The sequence below is a fragment of the Cebus imitator genome, unplaced genomic scaffold, assembly GCF_001604975.1.
Source record: "Cebus imitator isolate Cc_AM_T3 unplaced genomic scaffold, Cebus_imitator-1.0 Scaffold265, whole genome shotgun sequence".
Taxonomy (NCBI): domain Eukaryota; kingdom Metazoa; phylum Chordata; class Mammalia; order Primates; family Cebidae; genus Cebus; species Cebus imitator.
Genome location: NW_016107580.1, coordinates 316,877 through 336,782, shown reverse-complemented (window position 1 = coordinate 336,782; position 19,906 = coordinate 316,877). Strand labels below are relative to the sequence as shown.

Sequence of the window (19,906 nt, the reverse complement as noted above, 5' to 3'; positions counted from 1 at the left end):
CATTGTTTCATTAATTGTTACAAATGCACCATACTAATATCAGATCTTAATAATAGGGGAAACTGATGTGGGGTGTATGGAAACTCTTTGTGTTCACAATTTTTTTTTATAAATTTACTCAGAAATAAGTTTATTTTTTAAAAAGTAAATAGTCTTCTAGATGCTAAAGAAGGAAATCTTAAATCACATCAGCACTGTTTAGAAATTTGGGCATTCCCTGAGGAACACACTGAGAGGAGAGAATTCCTATTTGATTTTAGTATTAACGAAAAATGCTCTTAGATCAAACTGGACCTTATATATAGACTATTACAGGAATGAACCATTAAATTTTTTTACTTTTAACTAGAAAAACCAACTAACAAATAATTGCTTTTCCTCCTGTTTGGGGGCTATGATATTACAATTTCTAAATATTAATACATTTGTTTTCATCCACTGTTCCTGGCTTGTAACAACCAGATCCCTTGTTACAGTCTTTTGTTATAACGTTGGGGTGCTTAAGGACTCAGGATCAGGTCTCAGAAAACAGAATCTCTTTCTCTGACCTTCTCCCGTCCTCCTTTTACCTGCTCCAAAGCAGGACTCCAATCTGATTGTGAATCAAAAGACCCTCGTTCCAGACAGAGTCCTGCCCGATACTCTGGAGGAAGAAAGGCTGCACAGAGAGGCCAAGGGGAACCTGAGCAGGCAGGCCTTGCTGGGCTTCCCAACTCAGTCTGTTAGTATGAGGTCATATCCCTTTTGTCCAATCACATTTCTACACAATTGTCAATCATGACTATGTGAAAAACGAAAAGGAAAAGATTTGGAGAGCTTCCAGATAGCTGAACACATGGAGGTTCCTGGAGGATGGCGCCGGCGTGCAATCTCCGTCTCTCCGCCCCTTCCTCCTTTCCTGGCCCTATGCATCTGTATCCTTTGTAACATCCTTATAACAAATCTTTAAATGTGTTTCTCTGAGTTCTGTGAGCAGCTCCAGCAAATGAATTGAACCCAAAGAGGTAGTCATGAGAACCCCAACTTAAAGCGGGTCGTCGGGAGTTCCGGAGGCCCAGACTTGCGATTGGTGTCTGTGGGGTGGGAGGCAGTTTTGGCGACCGAGCCCTCACTTTGTGGGATCTGATGCTATCTCCAGATAGATAGTGTCAGAAATTAATTAGAGGACACCTAGCTGGTGTCTGCCGCTCGGTGTGTGGGGAAAAAACCCTTACCTTTGGTCATCGAGTTCATTGCTGATGACTGTTGTGGTGGTATGAGAATAGAGGAAAAACAAGGCTGGGAAGTTTTTCTGAAACAGAGGCTTAAAACATTTTCTTTTTGGTGTGAGTGACCCTCCCATTCCTTAGTAAAAACGTATTTGCTTGCATGTTATTATTGTCCTTACAAACTTGTTTTTCCCTAGAGCAATTGATTTTGCTTTATGTACTAGCTGAAGGTCTAGAGGCAATACAATTTAGGATCCCTATCTAGAAATCAATATGACTCCATTCTGTTCAAGCCAAATGATATCTGTGTGCAAGCCCTGTGTGGGGACTCCAGTCATCTGCATTAGTACAGCTTCCTACTCTTGGAAATCAGCTTGGCTTGATTGGACCTGTATTGGCATGTTAATGTTTCATAGTGGCCTAGTCTTTATAAAAGCATACAATTTTGCAGACGGCTTCTTCTCAGGATAGAGTATCTTTGCTCAAAGGAGTGGATTTATTGTGTGTGTGCCAGGGAGGCAGACATGAAGAAAGAGCATTCTGGGATGGCAGGGGAGATCCTTTGCACCAGTTGAAAATGCCATCACATGGCTCTCCACCTGCCTCTTTTGAAGACTGGCTGTGGTGGGGTGGACCATAGGTCTGAAGTGGGGAGATCCCTTGTATTCTTCCAATTTCTCATTGTTCAGTGGAGAATAAAGAGAATTTAATTAAGGAGGAAATTTCTAGACCAAGCTCTAACTTTAGCTATGTGTGGTATCGGGCTTCACTTTACTCTGTGAATAAAGGGTTTAGAGGAAGTTATTTTGGGTCCTTCTGAGCCTTACATTGTCTGACCTATGAGGTGGCTCAGGTAGGTCTTTGTTGAGGTTGGTGTCTATATCAATGAGGAGGCAGTTCTCAAAGCTCTTTAGCAGTTCTCTTTTTCTCTTGTCATTGCCAAAAGATTTAAGATAGATTCTGTGAAGTTGACACAGGAGTCCTAAGTTGTTTTCCTTATTTCACCCCTGTTGTTTTTGGTAGGTGGCTGATTCCAAGCTTGCATATTGGAATAATTTATATTTCTTTTTGTATTATTATTATTTTTTGAGACAGAGTTTCACTCTGTCACCCAGGCTGGAATGCAGTGGCGCAATCTCAGCTCACTGCAACCTCCGCCTCCTGGGTTCAAGCAATGCTCTGCCTCAGCCTCCCAAGTTGCTGGGATTATAGATGCCCACCACCATGTCTGGCTAGTTTTGAGATTTTTAGTAGAGATAGGGTTTCACCATTCTGGCCAGGCTGGTCTTGAACTCCAGGCTGGCCAATGACCTTGTGATCCACCTGCCTTGGCCTCCCAAAGTGCTAGGATTACAGGCATGAGCCACTGTGTCTGAATGGAATAGTTTACATTTTTATATTGCCATTTGCAAGAGAAGCATTGTAGTGTAGGGAAAGGTGCATGGGCTTTACAGTCACTCTGACCTTTATCATTTAACTAGACCTGTGACCTCAGAAAGTGATGTAACTTCTCCAAACATCCAATTTTCTAATTAATAAAATGGCAGTAATTATCCTTAACTCTCAGGGAACGTGTAGAGATTAAATGGGACAACATGCAAAATGACTGTCACTTAGTAGGTGCTCCATAAATCTGTCCTTCCTTCCCTCCGTCCCTCTTTCTTCCTTCCTCCCTTTGTTTTTTCCTTCCTTCCTTTTCATTCCTTCTTTCCTTCCTTCCTTCCTTGCATAATGATGGAAGTTACATCCTTATCAGTATGTTTGCAGATGATATTTGGGCTACTGAGTGATTCCATGTGGCTGTGTGGGGTTTTTCTCCTCCCCACTTCCTCCTCTTTGATAGGTCACCAACCTGTTTAACAAGAGAAGATGGTAGCATTCTAATATGTAGTGTATGCCCACAAGATGGGAGATATGGAAAGGGAGATCTGATTTTTTTCGGCTCACACACAGAGGGAAGACCACTACTTAGTTGCTTTCTCTCTCTTCTTCACTCCCTGAGAGCTGGATGAAGCTGATAAAGCTTAAAGACTGACAAATCAGTTTCAAACTCGTAGACCTACAGGGTCAGGCAGGTGATATACATGAGGGACATGGGGTGGGGGTGAATAAAAGGCAACAGCATTATAAAGTTCATAAGAAAGGGCACCTTTACTTTGACATGAGTGTGCAATAGAGAGTCATGCGGACTGTGGTGAAACAGAAAAAGCAGACCCCATTGGAAGGGAACAGCCACTACTCAGTATCAGATAATGATTGCTACCAGGGAACATGGGTTCCCTTTATTTCTAGATCTTTCCATTTTTAGAGGGAACCCAACAATGTAAACATGTGAAATCTCTTGATTTTTCATGCTTGGCAAAGAAACCAAATTTTAAGATTATACTCTGTGGGCCAACCGAAAAAGATTATACCAGCAGGTTGTGGCATCTGGACTAAGAGAATCATGAAGCTGTGGAGTCACTGGTGCGGGGAAGAAGATAATTAGCAGTCTAAGGGGGAGGGAAAAAGAAACAGGGTTATCAAAAGTGAGACAAATGAGCTATCCTGAATCTCCAGCTCCCTGGTGAACTCTGAAATGGATGGAAATGTAGAGCCAGCATCTCAAGTAGAGGACTATTTAATGTGTGCGTACTTGGCCAACTTCAAATAAGACGTTTGGAGCATGAATAGCCCTGTGTGATATGTGCTGTTCAGTTGACATATGCTTGTATTTTAATAACCAATGTTGTCCCTTTTACTTTTGCAAACAATATGGTATGATCTGGTCCTCAGTTTAATTTTACACAAAAGATATAATACATCTATGTAAATAAGAGAGCAAAGAAGTTTTCTAAATGCTTTAATTCTTTGTCACAAACATTTCTGCATCTCACAGGCCCTTCTTGCTGTAAAAAAGAGAGCTAGTGATACATTTGTTAATGGCACTTTAAAAATGTGCTGTGGTATATAGAGGTAACAATGTACTTCTTAAGTATGTTAATAATAAATTAAGGTTATAATGGTTGCCATATTAGAGAAAGTGAATTAAGATTAATCTCAGCAAAAATAAAAATTAGTTTGGAAGTAGGTAAGCTAGGGACATCAAAACTGAAAAAAAATAGCTTCCCAGATAACATTCTACTATATGCAATTTTTTGATGAATAATATTCGGTTACAAAGTGTAATACCTTGCACAGCACCTAACATATAGTAGCTATTCAGTAAATGTTTGTTGAATTTTATTAGTTTTGAAACAAATTACTAATTTTCCTCAGTAGTGATTTCTGTAACTCAGATAAAAATAGAAATTTATAAGAGTATTTATTTTTGTTACTTATCAAAGTATATTTCCTAGAGAAAATATCAGCAGTGGTAGTGACCAGAAAAAGTGTGTGTGTTCGAAACAGTGATTCCAGCTCGGTGTGTTCAGAGAACACTTCGACCCTGTCTGTGTTTACAGTCCCTGCTGACAGTGTGCTGTCGGTATCCTCAGCCTTGTTCTACTTCTTTTTTTATTTTGACTTTACAGGGATTAGGTCTCAAGTCATGAGAATCTCCATGGCTTTCAGTTGCTAAACTTTTCTGTCATTCTTTTGCTCTTACTGGGCTCAGAAGGACATGCCAGGTGGGACATGTGTTTGTCTTTCAGAGCTGAAGAAAGATTCTGAGCTGTGGAATCAGCAGAGGAAGCCTTGGTCTCAGTGACTGCTTGGCTTTCAGCCCACCTAGCCTCAGGCAGCCCAGAGGCCTTTTTACCACCGGATACTGATGAGATGTTTTAGATCCTTGCACTTTGCAAAACTCCTTTCCCCTGTGGGATATTATTGGGACATAGGCTAGAAAGGCTGTGGGAAGCTTTGGAGGTAGGAGGATAGGATCCAGACAGGATTGCAGTAAGAAGAAGAACATTCTCTTTGGTGCACTCCGTAGTCCAAAGGCAGTCCTGAGCTGATTCCAGTTAGGAACCAAGGGTGGACTTTCTTTTTGGTCTTTGGCCCTTTTTATTTCCCCAGCTGGGGCCAGAATAAGGATAATGAAAGAAACCAGTCTCAGGTGTGTCTCCTCATTTCTGTCTCATTTAAACTTCAGCTTCCAGGTATCGCATAGTAGTTTTGCTTGGACTCTTGGGCTCTTCTGGGTTTTTATCAGTTTTCTTTGATTCTTCATTAGTGTTGCTACCATCGGCCTTCTCCTCTTTTACTACTTTTGTTTCAATCATTTCCTTCTGCTGATTCTTGTTTGTAAAAGGGAAGGCATTCACATACCTTTAGGCATAAACATGAAATTAAAGTGAGAAACTCTATGTAACACACAAAACAATAGATAACACTTTGTCAGCCATAGTATGTATTGGCACAGTACACTGGGTACCTTTTTTTCAGGGTGATGCTAACACACACATGCTCGAATACATTAACACATCACCAACTTAATGGATTCATTTAAATTGGACAATATGTTTGCAGGCCAGATTTTAGGCTGACCACATAACTCTTCTAACAAAAACAAAGAACCAAAAATCAAATAAAGCATATACATTTTCCCCAGATGTCAATGTTTTAAATTTCTTGGTTTTCAAAGGATAATCATTGACTGATGGGTGGATGACATGCATGTGCTAAAATAGAAAAGATTGGGTGGAAGGGAGAGAGACGAGATGAGGGAGAAATTTACAGTATAGGAGGACTGCTGTCTCCATTTTGATCAGCAAAATGCCAATAGTGTCCCTGAAAAAGCACAGGATAGAAACGTGACAAAGATTACAAGACTAGCAGTGCGCCAACAACCCTACCTTTTGACATAGCAATATCCGAGACCAGCTGCAGCACCAAAGAAGAGGAGAGCAAGCACCAGCAGAGCCGTGGGGACACCTGCAGGGAACAGAGACATGGCCTGTTGGTCCTTCACTTAAACCTTGTACGTAATGCTTTTTGAATGATCCAGGTGATCGAGACAGTAGATAGTGCAGGAGGAAAACCTTCTCTGTGGCCCTTTATGATGTTGGGCCCACACCAGCTTCTTCGCTTCATGCTTGTAGAATCCCTGGTCTTGCCTCTCATACTCTCTCAATTCTATAAGTTGCAATATGACAGAGTTCATTTCTCCTCCATGGCCTTGAGATCTACTCTAGTCAACAAGCCTGCCTGAGAAAGAGATGACTAGAACAAAATCATAGGCATTTAGGGTATGTATTTTAAAAGAACTTCTACATGGGAACAGATAGTGGTTTATTTTTAAGTCTTGAGTTTTCAACAGTGAAATTCTTTTATACTTATACTTTTAAGTTCAATCACTAAGGTTCTTTACAGATCTCAGATTCTATGCTTTTATGAAAGTTGAGTTTGTGTTAAGCTTTTATTAGTATTTGACAGGTTCTGAGTGCCTCATCTAGAGACAGGCAGGATTCTATGAATTGTCTGTTATACATGAACATACATGCACGTGTAACATAGACACAGAAACCATTTACCTCCAAACCCAACAGCTTCATTCTTGAATGCTGCTCTATTTTCAACAGATGGTTGAGCTTCTGTAGACATGGTGGTAGTGTCCATAAAGACTTCTGTGATGCAAATCAGTTTTTTTCTCCGCGGAATAGAAGTAGAAGCTGGAGCAGGAGTAGTAGTAATGGCAGGTGTTGTAGCGTAAGGGGACGCCACCGAATAGGTACTGTCACTGGCAATAAACTCTGTTTGTGTTGCAGTTTGAGTGCTGAACATGGGATCTTTGGTGATGATAATTTCTGGAGTGCATGAGTTAGTCCAAGTATCTGTTGGGAGAGGGAAAAACGAAATAAAAGTATTGCAACAGTCTCCTAACTGTTCTTCCTGCCTCTAGTCTTACTATACCTCCAAACCCCTTGTACTGTAGCTGGAATGGTTTCTAAAACGCAAGTCTAGTCATATCACTTCCATCCTTAGACACCTTCAGTGGTTGCCTCTGTTGTATGGACTACAAGGCCCTCTGTGATTTGGCCCTTGCTGACATGCCAGCCCCCTCTGCTCTCTTTCTCTCATTGCCCTTGCCATGCTGAAATTCCTTGAATACTGAAATTCCTTGATATGCTTTCTCTTACATCCAAGCACCAAGACACTTTCTTCACCTTTATGACTCTTTGCCTCTCTTTATTTAGCTTACTCTGACCTCATCCCTCAGGTCTCATTGCCCCTGCCATACTGAAATACCTTGAATACTCAAATTCCTTGAAATTCCTTGATACGCCTTCTCTTACATCCAAGCACTGTGACACTTTCTTCACCTTTATGACTCTTTGCCTTTCTTTATTTAGCTTATTCTGACTCATCCCTCAGGTCTCAGATTGACCCTCTCTTTCTCAGGCAGACATTGACTTGATTGGGTCCCCAGGCGTATGTTATTGTACCTCCTTGTCTCTGTTCTCACAACACTGTTCCCTACTGGACAGCAAGCTTCCTGGAAGTAGAAACCCTGTCTGTCTTGGTCATTATGATATGAGCACTGTGTGTGGCACATAGCACATGCTCAATAACTATTTGATGAATAGGGAAGGAAGGAAAAGGGAAAGGAAGTAGTAGATTGGAAGACCAAATATACGTATGTGATATCACTTCAAGACAAAGATATGCTAAGACCTGATTTTTCTGGGCTTATTTAAGAAAGGTGAATGAAAAGGGGCCAGGAGAGGATAAGGGTTTGTTTTCCAATCTGTTGTATGTGCTAGAGAGGAAACACTTGTTAAAGCATCTTAATCTGAGTTGACTATGGCAGTAAGTGTTTAAATAGGTATCTCATTAAACAATGTTATCAAACCCTTGTTTATACAGGAGAAAACTGAAGTTTAGAGAAATTGAATAACTTGCCCAACGTCACATAGCTAGTAAATGGCAGAGCCATGCAGTATATTATAATATAAATTTGCATATATTTTAAGTCCCTGATTACTTATGGCAGTAGGTAGCATCATCTGAAATGTTTGCCATGAAGAAATCGTTATTCTATTAAGTTGATTCATTTTTGAAAATTAAAATAAATACCAATCCAAACGATATTATTGATAAAACATCTTGACCACATATGCACTGTTTTTATACTATTCATTTTACTTTGAAAAGACCTCCATTCAAATACATATAATCCTTGACCTTATTGTCCCTGAACTCTTAACTGCCTTTCTCATTCTTAGCACATGCTAAGCTCTTCCCTCAGAAAATGAACATTTTTTAGTATCAGAGGAAAAAAAACATACTGAGCTTAATATACTATGTTGAAAACTGAAATTACAGGGAAAAATAAGAGATGGTTCCCACCTCCAGGAGAACAGAGGATGCAGTTTGAGAAGGATGGGGGGACATCAGAGGAAATGGCTTGGGCAGAGTATGGAGGATTAATGTGTTAATTTAACAAATACTTATGGAGCACTGACTGTGTGCCAGGCACAGTTCTAGGTGCTAGGAACATGGTGTCAACAAGACAAAGTACCTTCATTTAAGGGTTTTTCATGCTACTGAAAGGATACAGATAATAAAAAGTAGTAATAAACAAATAAGCCAGAAATTTCAGAGGATGATAAATATTAAAAGGAAAATTAAGCAGGAGATGAATTAGACTGATGAGGTGGATGATAAAGGACTGAGGGTGATAAGAGAAGGTCTCTTGGGGAGGTGATACTTAAGCTGAGTCTTGAATGATGAAAAGTAGCCAGTCATTGAAGATCTGGGGCAGAAGCATTCAAATGAAAGAGAACAGAAAGTTCAAGAGCCCATTTGAGGAATAAGAAGGCCAGGATGGCTGAAACAGAGGAGAACATCTAATGTAGAAGAAGAAATAGAATATCCCAGTCAATAGGAATAGCATGATATGAGAATCTAGCAGTTTTAATGTGTAGTTATGTTAGAAAAATGGCAAGGAGCACAGTGTGGCTGGAATGTGTGTGTAAATGAAGACATGAAAGACTGCAAGCAAGAGATGAGACTGGGAAGATAGATTGGAGTCAGAGTATCAATATTAATAATTGATATGTTAAATAATTTGAAATTTATTTTGTAGAAGAGGAAATTTTTGACTGGGTTCCACAAATCTCCCAAATTACATACAAAAATCCTCATATATATATATCCACTTTTATATGCAAAAGGCTTCACAATTTACATCATATTCTCAAATGAGGCTCTGAAGCAGAGGGGTAAAATAATTATCAAAGGAAGTGTGTGGAAGATGAGATGCAGAGTGGAGAGGGTATAGTCCAGAAGCAAAGAAGGAGGTTATTGCAATTCCACCAAAATAGGAGAATTCACAAGTATCTGGAATCCTAAAACCTGGAGATCTTCTAGGGAGAGGTGATCCTCAACCCTGGCTGCAGGTTAGAATTGCCTGAGAAGCTTCTAAAAACTACTGATGTCCAGGACTCACCCAGGCCTTGTGTATTATTGATGTGTGGTCATCATCCCACAGAAATAGCATGACTCTATACAGTTTAGTTCGAGATTTAAATCCTGGCTCTGCCCCTTACTGACTGTGACCACAGGGAAGATACACTCTAAGCATCAATTGCTGCTCCTGACAGTAGAAATGATACACAGGTGTCATTTTCCTGAGGATTAATGCCATAGTAAATGTCTGGGGCCAAACATAGTGTCTGGGCATAGTGATAAGATCTGCAAGAATTTGTTTCCTTGGCCTCTCTGTTCATACGTGTGCCCGAGATGGACAAAGTATGAAGGAGCACAAGCAATTGGTGGTCCCTAACTGTTCAAGAGTACAGTGTATCTCACCTGAAAGTGAGATGCTCTCTTTCCACTTCAAACTACACATGATTTCTCTAGAATGTGCTGAGTGCTCTGATAGATATTAAACACAAGGTACAGTGGGAGTCCAAGGGGATAGATAGGGTTATGGAAGTGCACCTGGAAAAGATGGCACTTGAGATATAAAGAGTAGGAGTTGGCCAGGTGATGAAGAGGATGGGCATTGTGGCAGCGGGAACAGCACGACACAAGTGGTGTGTGCAGAGTATTAATACCACTTTGATCCCCAGACCTCACAGTTAACAGCAATTAAAAAATAAAGTTAGGACTAGGAGTGGAGTTTGATTCCCTTATCTTACAAGGATAGCAACAAGATAGACAATCAGGATAAAGTTTAGATGTAGGGTCAGGGTCTGATCTTCAAATCTCACAAGATAGCAATAAAAAGTAAATTACAAAAACAAAGAAAATTAAGGTAAGGTCAGGATGTGCATTAGGATCAGGGTTAGGGAAACCTAATTCTCACCAAGATGCCAATGGACACACACACACACATGCACACACACATTTTGGACATCAGGCTTCTATCCTGATGATATATCTCCATAGATATGAAACAACATATGTTCAAGGTTATATACCTTAGAATTACTTAGAATAGAAAAAGATTGGAAATAGCTCAAAAGTCCATTAATAGAGGACTGGTTGAATAAACTATAATACAGCCATCCAACAGAGTACTATGCAGCCATTAATAACAGAGAAATGTCTATATGAACCAATATGGAGTAATTTCTAAGACTTGAGTGGAAACAGCTTTGTGCAAAGTGGTGTATATAGTATGCTAGTTTTTTGTAAGAAAGGGAAATAAGGCCACATACAAACACATGCCTTTATACACAAAGCAACACAGAGGGATAAACCAGAAATGAATGAAAATCGTGGGTGGAAACTGGAAGGCATGAGAGTAAGATTTATTTGAATATACTTTTTAAAAAGTACATTTTGGACCATTGAACCATGTAAATGTTTTAGTTATTCAAAAAATAAAAATAAGACAAACATCAAACCCTAAAATTGACAAACAGAAGTAAATAACCTGTTATTTCACAATGATAATATAACTACACAAAGGAGCACATTTTAAAGTCACTTTTACACACAATTCACTGACTGCACTTCCTTAGAGGAGTATCTTCTAAGGACTAAAATGTATGCAAAGAAGTCTGAATTTTACTCAGTAGGTTTATTATTCCTAATAATGTTGGTTTTGTAATTTTGAAACTTGTAAGATAAGAAAATATATTAATATTATTTATTGTGAACTAATATTTTCATTATAAGAGAAAAGATATACAAAGATAAAGTAAACTAACAAAGAACTCGAATTGTTAAATTTGAGTTTGAACTATCAATATAAACTCATGTACACAAAATTTTCTATCTGTCCACTGATAGGACTGAAAAGCAATGAAAACTTCAGGAGGAATGAGAACAACTTGTATCCAAATCTTGGTTTCTAATTAACATTCCCCTTTAAAAGGAACTAGGGCTTCTTGGAGAAATAAGTAGCTGATTCCATGCCCAAGAGACAGAAGGTACAAAGTTAGCCTGGGACATGGTATTGTACCAGGAAACCAGGAATTACCTAAAAGCAAATGGAATAAAGGACACAAAAGTTAACTAGAAGGGGCTCCCACTTGCCAGATGACAATCGGCGCATCCAAACAAACAAAAGAATAAAAATTGTAAAATGGATTATAAGACATTGAACACATTGAATAAGTAAAATGCATGTGCCCATGGTAGTGTAAGAAGGAGAGAAAAAGGGTGTGTGTGTGTGTGTGTGAGAGAGAGAGAGAGAGAGAGACGGAGAGAGAGAGAGAGAAAGAGAGATTCTTCGTTATCAAAGATGCCAACTAATAAATGTAAAAGGAAGGATAGATTTAGAAAAATTACCATCTTCAGTCCCCCATGTAATAACTGATTCCAGGAAGGATCATCAATGACTGCTTAAATGTCTAGGTAAAAAGTCATTGATGAGCAAGATATTTGCATGGTGTCAAAATATCCCATTGTAGTTTACCTACTAATTGCAAAGGGAATGATATAGTGTTACAGATTCATTAGCGAGATAGGGCAGTTGCCACTTTAATCAAATAATCAAAGTTAGCATAATTAACAGGGGGACATACTGACATTAAGTGCCTTTGTTGTGATGTGATCCAAAGTACATAATATCATCTATGAAGTACTTTTGCTAAAAATATTGAACATGAGCCTAATCAAGTCTCTAGACCTAAATTTCCGTGTAAGAAATACACAGAAAATGTGGCACATATACACCATGGAATCCTATGCAGCCACCAAAAAGAATGAGTTCATGTCCTTTGCAGGGACATGGATGATGCTGGAAATCATCATTCTCAAACTAACACAGGAACAGAAAACCAAACACCACATGTTCTCACTTGTAAGTGAGAGTTGAACAACAAGAACACATGGACACAAGAAGGGGATCATCACACACCGGGGCCTGTTGGGCGGTGGGGAGCAGGAGAGGGATGGCATTAGGAGAAATACCTAATGTATATGATGGGTTGATGGGTGCAGAAAACCACCATGGCATATGTATACCTGTGTAATAAACCTGCACGTTCTGCACCTGTATCCCAGAACTTAAAGTATAATAAAAAATAAAAATAATCTCTGGAAAAACAAAAAGAAATACATGGATGGGAGTACAAGTTAAATGAAACCATGAAGAAATAGACAAATCCAAGTCCTCTTCCTCTGGCTCTTTTCTGTTTAGTCAGAGGGCTGGGTGTCATAGCATCACATTGCCAACTGGCAGGATGACAGTTAAAAAGCAAAGTCATTTGATAGGCATGGGCTGGCTATGAGGTATGCAGGCATAGAGCTCACCAATTTCCCAGCCAATGATGATAGACCAAAGAGGCAGAGAAGCGAAGGAGGATGGCAAATAAAATATTAGGAGAAGCCCTATGTTCCAGTCTTGATTCTGCCAGTAACTGACTGCAGGACTTTGAACAAGCTAAACCCCTGTTCTGAACTGTAGTTGTTTCATCCACAAAGTGAGGGTACTGGACAGAATTTCTCCATGGGCCTTTTCTGTGCCAAAGCCCTCTGGATCAGGGAACTACTTGGATCCTATATTGCTTCTCTGGGACAGTTTTTGCTAATATTGGCTGGTGCACATTTATCTCTTGGATCTTAGAGAATGATTTTGAAATCTATCCTGTGTATGACCTCTCAGCCACCTAACCTTCGGAAGGGCAGATAGATGAGTATGTGTGAATATAACAATCAGACAGGGGTCCTTATGACAAACTGAGAACAAGTGAGTATTTAGTAAAAGAAAAACTCTCCAAGAACTACTTAGGTGAAGCACTTGGGCTAAGGCAGCCAAGGTCTTCAAGCAAGGTTAGTGGGATGACTTCATGACTGTGAGCAAATCAGTGCTACCTTCCAGGCTTCAATCTTTTCCTTCCTAAAATGGAGACTGGGTCTGGTTCTTAAAAATGTCAAATGCAGGCTGGGTGCAGTGGCTCATGCCTGTAATCCCAGAACTTTGGGAGGCCAAGGCGGGTGGATCACCTGAGGTCAGGAGTTTGAGACCAGCCTGACCAACATGGAGAAACCCCATCTCTACTAAAAATACAAAAATTAGCTGGGCATGCTGGTGTATGCCTGTAATCCTAGCTACTCAGGAGGCTGAGGCAGGAGAATCACTTCAACCAGGGAGGTGGAGGTTGTGGTGAGCTGAGATCGTGCCATTGCACTCCAGGCTGGGCAACAAAAGTGAAACTCCATCTCAAAAAAAAAAAAAAAAGTTGAATATGGCATCTGAATTTCTTCTCCTAAAAAGGAATGTGGAACAATGGAAAGAGCATAGTTTCAGAGTTAGATCTGAGGCTGAACCTTTACAGTAATGAGACCTTACACAAATGCGCTTACATCCTTTGAATTAGGTTTCTTTATCTGCAAAATGGGATGATGAAGCATACCTCATAGAGAGGTTGTCAAGGTTCGGTGAGATAACCTAGTACAGTAAGCCCTATGGATCTGTGGGTTCCATGTAGGCATGATCAACCAACCTTGGACTGAAAATATTTGGAAAAAAAAAAAAGAAAAGAACAATACAACAATAAAAAAAAGCAAACAATACAGTATGATGACTATATAGCACCTACATTGTATTAGGTATTGGAAGTAGTTTAGGGATGATTCAAAGTATACAGGAGCATGTGTGTAGGTTATATGAAAATACTACCCCATTTTATATCAGGGACTTGGGCATCTCTAGATTTTTGTATATGACGGGGTGCTGGAACCAATCCCTCACTGACACTGAGGGACGACTGTGCATCGCTTTGTCCATAATGGATGCATTACATACATCTGTACATTTGTTTCCTTCCCTTCTGCCTGCTTATCTTACAGATGGAGGGATGGCGGCAGTGGTAATTGAGTCTCCTGAGTGTCTTATCCTATGTAGTCATTCAGTCATATTTCTCCTAACTTTTTCTTCTGAGGGGCATATTGCCACGCCTAGCCTGGCCAAAAGACAGTTTGGGAGAATTAGATGACTGTGGCTGCAATTGCTTCTGCTGCTGCTCAGGGTTACCCTTCCCAGACAGGTCTCAGAGTGAGAGATACCCAGAGAATGCCACGTGGAAAGGCTGCAGGTCGGACTCACCAGATGAGTTGTAACAATAGGCTCCAAACTGTCGGCTCACTGGAACTTTCCAAATTAGGACACCTATCCCATTTTTCCCACACTTGGGGTTTGGGATAATCCTAGAGATGACCACGAATCCATCTCCAACCCAGCCATAGCTGTAAAAGAATATACACTAGTTGAACAGAAAAATGATTAGAAGACATCATTTCTATTGCTGAACAAGAATACAGAGCCAAAAGAACTCCAGCAGTGACAGTGAAACTAGCTGTTTCTCACCTGCAAGTCTCAAAGCCAGCTTTCCAGGCTGTTTCAACCTGGTCCTTGCTGGCCAAAGTTAGTCCCAGCAGCCTACAGGCCTCCTTAGCTTCTGTGAAATTCAGCTGCGGGTTTGCCTTTTTGTTCACAAGGGTGATCCCCATAATTCTGCATGACACCTGGATGGAAAGCTCTGCAAAGGAATCACATAGGTCCTCAGTTTGCTGCTGTCTTTGTTCCCAGCCCTTAGGCTCTCCTTCCTAGCAAAGCATATTGTCTTGAGGCAGCAGGAAGGTCTATCTGGCTGGGACTGGGGTTTAGAAATAACAGGACACAGACCAGGCATTTTCCACAAGGACAGTCTGCTGGGATAAATACTTGTTCTTGTCCAGGCTTAAATCTCACCCAGCTGAAGTCTATCCCACCCTACTGTATTAAGACGTCCTGCTCACCACATGGGGGCTTTGGCTACCAGTTGCTGGGGTGCAGTCTCAAGGATGTAGTTACTGCAAACCTTTCCGGAGTCTGTAAAATGAAGCATCTGAGACTTTGAGAAAGATAGAAATTCAGGACTCTAGTTAATAGAATAGCTGGCAATACCCCAAACCAATGTGGTTTGGGGACACCACTATTTCTGAGATGGGCTGAACATGTCACACTTGTTATAGCAGAATGTGAGTGCTCTCAGTTGCAGGTCTTCCCTGGCCACTGGGGGGCAGGCTTACTCAGAAGTTCCTTGAGGAGCTGGCAGTAAACCTTGAATGGCAGAAAAGCTAAATAAAGAAAGCAGAATTTTAGAGTCAGACTTGGGCTTAGATCTAGCATATGCCACTTGGTAGCTCTGTGACCTTAGCCTAGATACTTCATCCCTTTAATCTTCAGCTCTTTGAGCCTCCTTATTTATAAATTCAGAAGGTAACAGCGTCTACTGAATAGGGTAGTGAAAGTTAAATGAGTAAATGCTAATAAAAATGGTTAGCATAGTGCCTGCCACATGGTAGATGCTTAATAAATAATATATAACATTCTCATTATCGCTAAAGCATTTTAGTTTTGGTCTGCTAATGACTGATTACCCCGTAGAAGCTGAGGCAGTTGAATAGGTAAGATATGAATAATATTTCTACTCAAAAGTTAATGGATTTGAGAATTCTTTTGAACCCTTTTCTCTGGGTTCTGTGATGTATAGACCTGTATGAAATTGCCCAGTTGCACTGTATTCAAGTACATGATTCCTACTGAGCTTCATCCATGAACATCCATAACAGGGCATTTAAATCTCTCAAACAATTGCTTGTACACAGCTCTGTGTATTGAATTTTAGTCAAATGCTTTGAGCACTTTCTAGATTGATATCTAATGGAAGTTTCTTTTTGCAGACATAGAAGGAGCATTTCTAAGTCCTCCCTGTGAACCTTGCTGTGGTGGCAGATTAGGAGCACACACTCAATCATGCCTGACTCTAAAACCTCAGTTCCTTTTTTTTCCTTCTTCTTTCCCAAGAGATGGATCTTGCTATGTTGCCCAGGCTGGTCATAAACTCCTGGGCTCAAGCAATCCTCCTACCTCAGCCTCTCTGAGTAGCTGAAACTACAGGTGTGCACCACTATGGCCAAGCAAGAACCTCAGTTCTTTTTGTCTTGTCTTTTCTTTTTTGAGACAGAGTCTCGTTCTGTCACACAGGCTGGAGTGCAGTGGCATAATCTCAGCTCAGCGCAACCTCTGCCTTCCAAGTTCAAGCAACTGTCATGCCTTAGCCTCCTGAGTAGCTGGGAGTACAGACGCAAGACGCCATGCCTGGCTAATTTTTGTATTTTTTGTAGAGATGGGGTTTCACCATGTTGGCCAGGCTGGTCTCGAACTCCTGACCTCAGGTGATCCACTCTCCTCGGCCTCCCAAAGTCCTGGGATTATAGGTGTGAACCACAGCACCCAACCTGGCCCCCAGTTCTTAACTATGACACTGTTCTATCTTTCACAGTGCTATAAGGAAATGAACACACGCACACACACACACACACACACACACACACACCCCAGGCTGAACTCTCTGAACACACTATTTACCCTGAAATTTGGCTCCTTTAGCTCATGAGGTTGCTGTTGCTCAAGTCTCTTATGGCTACTTCTTTGGGAATGGATTGCAGAGGTTTATTTGTCACACTATCAAGTGGTCTTATTACCCTCTCATATTTCATTTGTACACTAAATGCTATTATTTAGAGCAATGATAGACTTGTTCTAGGTGAATAGACTTAGCTTTGAATATTTTTTCTATTGTTAACTGGCTGCTGGGACATCAGGCAAGTCAGCATTCTCATCTGAAAAATGGGGACAGATATGTCTACTTCACATGATTTTTATCAGAATTAAATTAGATAACTTGTACCTAGCAGAGGCGGGGCCCAGTAGGAATTCAACAGCATTAGTCATTTTATGCTTTCCTATTTCATTTAGGGATCAAAAGAGGGAGCTGGAATCTAAGGGGTACTCTAGTAACTCCTTTCTTAAGATTTCTCAGGAAACAGCAAACATAGTAGAAATAGTATATGCTTAGGAATTAGATATAGGGATATGGTATCAGATAATAGCATATACTTAGGAATCAGATAGAGCTGAATTCAAACCCAATATTTATTATGTACGGCCTGCATGACATTGGGCAAGTCACTTCACCTATAAACCATCTTCTTGAGAGGATTAAATGAAGTTGTGTGTACACACGTAGCTCTGGACTGCTATATAATTGGTACTCAAAAATATTTCCTATCCCCATTCACTTACCTTCATCAGCTACCTTTTTCTGCAGGCATGGTTATCATGACTTTTGGTTGTTTCCAAAAATGTAATTTCCTTAGGAAATTTTTTTCCCTTGCTGAGGATGGTCTAGAGTGTGATGGAGTCATTTTCAAAGAACAATGTCCAATAGTTTGAATAATGGCAGCATTGTGGGGAAAAATAGTCTCCCCAGAGGATTTGAAAGAAGATCAAACTTATTTAAAAGTAACAGTATTTTAAAAAACTAATCATATAACTCTGACTTCCCTTATAAAATTTAATGTAACAATATATAAATCAACTCTGAATGTCTGTTTCTAGCATATTTTATATCTCAGGTCATCTTCCAGCATGGGAACACACATTTTCCTTTTAAAGTGCTCAGATTTTCATTTGCCCAGAGCTGCAATGAGTGATTTGTGGTTACAATTTTTTGCCTACAGTGTGTAATGAGGTTTTCACTTAGGCATCTCAAAAGCCCAGCAATCATTTTAAGTCATTCCTTTAGTAGGCAACCGATGGCTTAATTTTCAAACTTATATTTTTACAGACTTTTTTTCAGTTAACTTACTATTTACTGAATATTTTTTAAAACATTGCATTTCATTCATGGCATGATAAAACTAAAATTAAAATAATTATGCTAATACTCTCAAAAACATAAAAATACGCCAATTTTAGTGAAAGTTACCCATTATTCCCAAGCTTAGGGATTGCTTTAAATTTTTTACAATCGCAGTTTGCTTCTTCAATGAAATAATTTTTTAAAAAAATTACTACTTCTGGGCCGGGCGCGGTGGCTCAAGCCTGTAATCCCAGCACTTTGGGAGGCCGAGGTGGGTGGATCACGAGGTCAAGAGATCGAGACCATCCTGGTCAACATGGTGAAACCCCGTCTCTACTAAAAATACAAAAACATTAGCTGGGCATGGTAGCGCTTGCCTGTAATCCCAGCTACTGAGGAGGTTGAGGCAGGAGAATTGCCCGAACCCAGGAGGCGGAGGTTGCAGTGAGCCGAGATCGTGCCATTGCACTCCAGCCTGGGTAACAAGAGTGAAACTCCGTCTCAAAAAAAAAAAAAAAAAAAAAATTACTACTTCTGGATGCAATGGCTCACACCTGTAATTCCAGTACTTTGGTAGTCTGAGGCAGGAAGATCACTTGAAGCCAAGAGTTCAAGACCAGCCTGGGCAACAAAGCGAGATCCTGTTGCTACAAAAAAATTCAAGCACCACCCACACAAAAAAGACTAAATATCAAATGATTACTCTTCAGTATTGTATTTCAAAATGTCCTCATTAAAAATATTCCCTAACCAAAAATAAAAGTCGAGATGATACAAAGGTAAATGTCAATCATTTTGTGAAGTTGACAATATGGTGTAATATTTTTGGCAGAGCAATACCACCAGTTAGACCTGCTGTTGACATTGAGGGTCACGCTCATTCCCAGAAATCCATCATCAACAGCTTAGGAGGCTTAGGACATTTTGCAAGATCTTACTTTGCTTCAGTTTAGAAATCTGGTAAGAAACCTACCTTCTGTAGGCAAAGAGCCTTGGACCAGGGGCTTTGTCGTCCAGATGGAAGCAAGAAGCAACAGCAGGCTGAAGCACCTGGCCATCGTGCCTACCCTGCCTTCAGAGTCAAGGAAGCACCTCAGATGGCCACCGGTGGTATGAGAGGCAGATGCTCAATCACTAGTCTGGATGGAGAGTTCTGGAACTATGTTGAGGCTCACACTCACTGCTCCACTTCGTAACTGAGACATCCGGATTTCCCTGCTTTCAAGCTTCTGACTTGTCAAGGTCACTGAGGGAAATGAGTGACGTCTCTTGAACGCCCAGGCTGTATTTTGTGGATGGCCCTCTGGAAAATTTAGCTAATGCTGACTCAGAAAGCACACAAATGAGGAAGGCAGATAGCACAGTGTGAACTGCTAAAGGTTCTCCCAATTCCTGTATTCTCTGCCATTCCCCCTCCCCCAGCAGCTCAGTTCTCACACCATTCACTGTTATTGCCTGTGGAGTCCATCATTTATGTATACCTAGAAATATCTTTGTCCCTAAAGGAGACTGAGCATAGGTTGTGCCTCTTTTCCTCTCGCAATCAGCGATTTTTCCACCCAGCTGCTTGGCCTTGTGATCTGCAGGGTATGAAGCTGAAGCTCATGAAAGTAAATGTCCATTTAAACACAGAGTCTAGAACCTTCATGCCTTCCTTTGAGTCTCCTTTTATGCATTTGAAATCTCTAC

At 40.4% G+C, this 19,906-nt stretch overlaps 1 protein-coding gene across 2 annotated transcripts; it reads right to left on the bottom strand.

The window, feature by feature from the left end:
• Positions 1-3,340: 3,340 nt before the first annotated feature.
• Positions 3,341-19,687, bottom strand: LYVE1 (lymphatic vessel endothelial hyaluronan receptor 1). Of its 2 annotated transcripts, XM_017500294.2 has the most exons (7): positions 19,191-19,479; positions 15,600-15,647; positions 14,896-15,067; positions 14,635-14,774; positions 6,662-6,961; positions 5,984-6,062; positions 3,341-5,456 (listed from the first exon to the last, which is right to left on the bottom strand). In XM_017500294.2, the coding sequence occupies exons 1-7, from the start codon at positions 19,273-19,275 to the stop codon at positions 5,270-5,272; spliced, it is 1,011 nt and encodes a 336-aa protein (XP_017355783.1). In that variant the 5' UTR covers positions 19,276-19,479; the 3' UTR covers positions 3,341-5,269. The 2 variants fall into 2 exon arrangements, with proteins under 2 accessions (XP_017355783.1, XP_017355784.1); XM_017500295.2 differs by lacking the exon at positions 15,600-15,647 and having other exon boundaries at positions 19,191-19,687.
• Between the last annotated feature and the right edge of the window lie 219 nt (positions 19,688-19,906).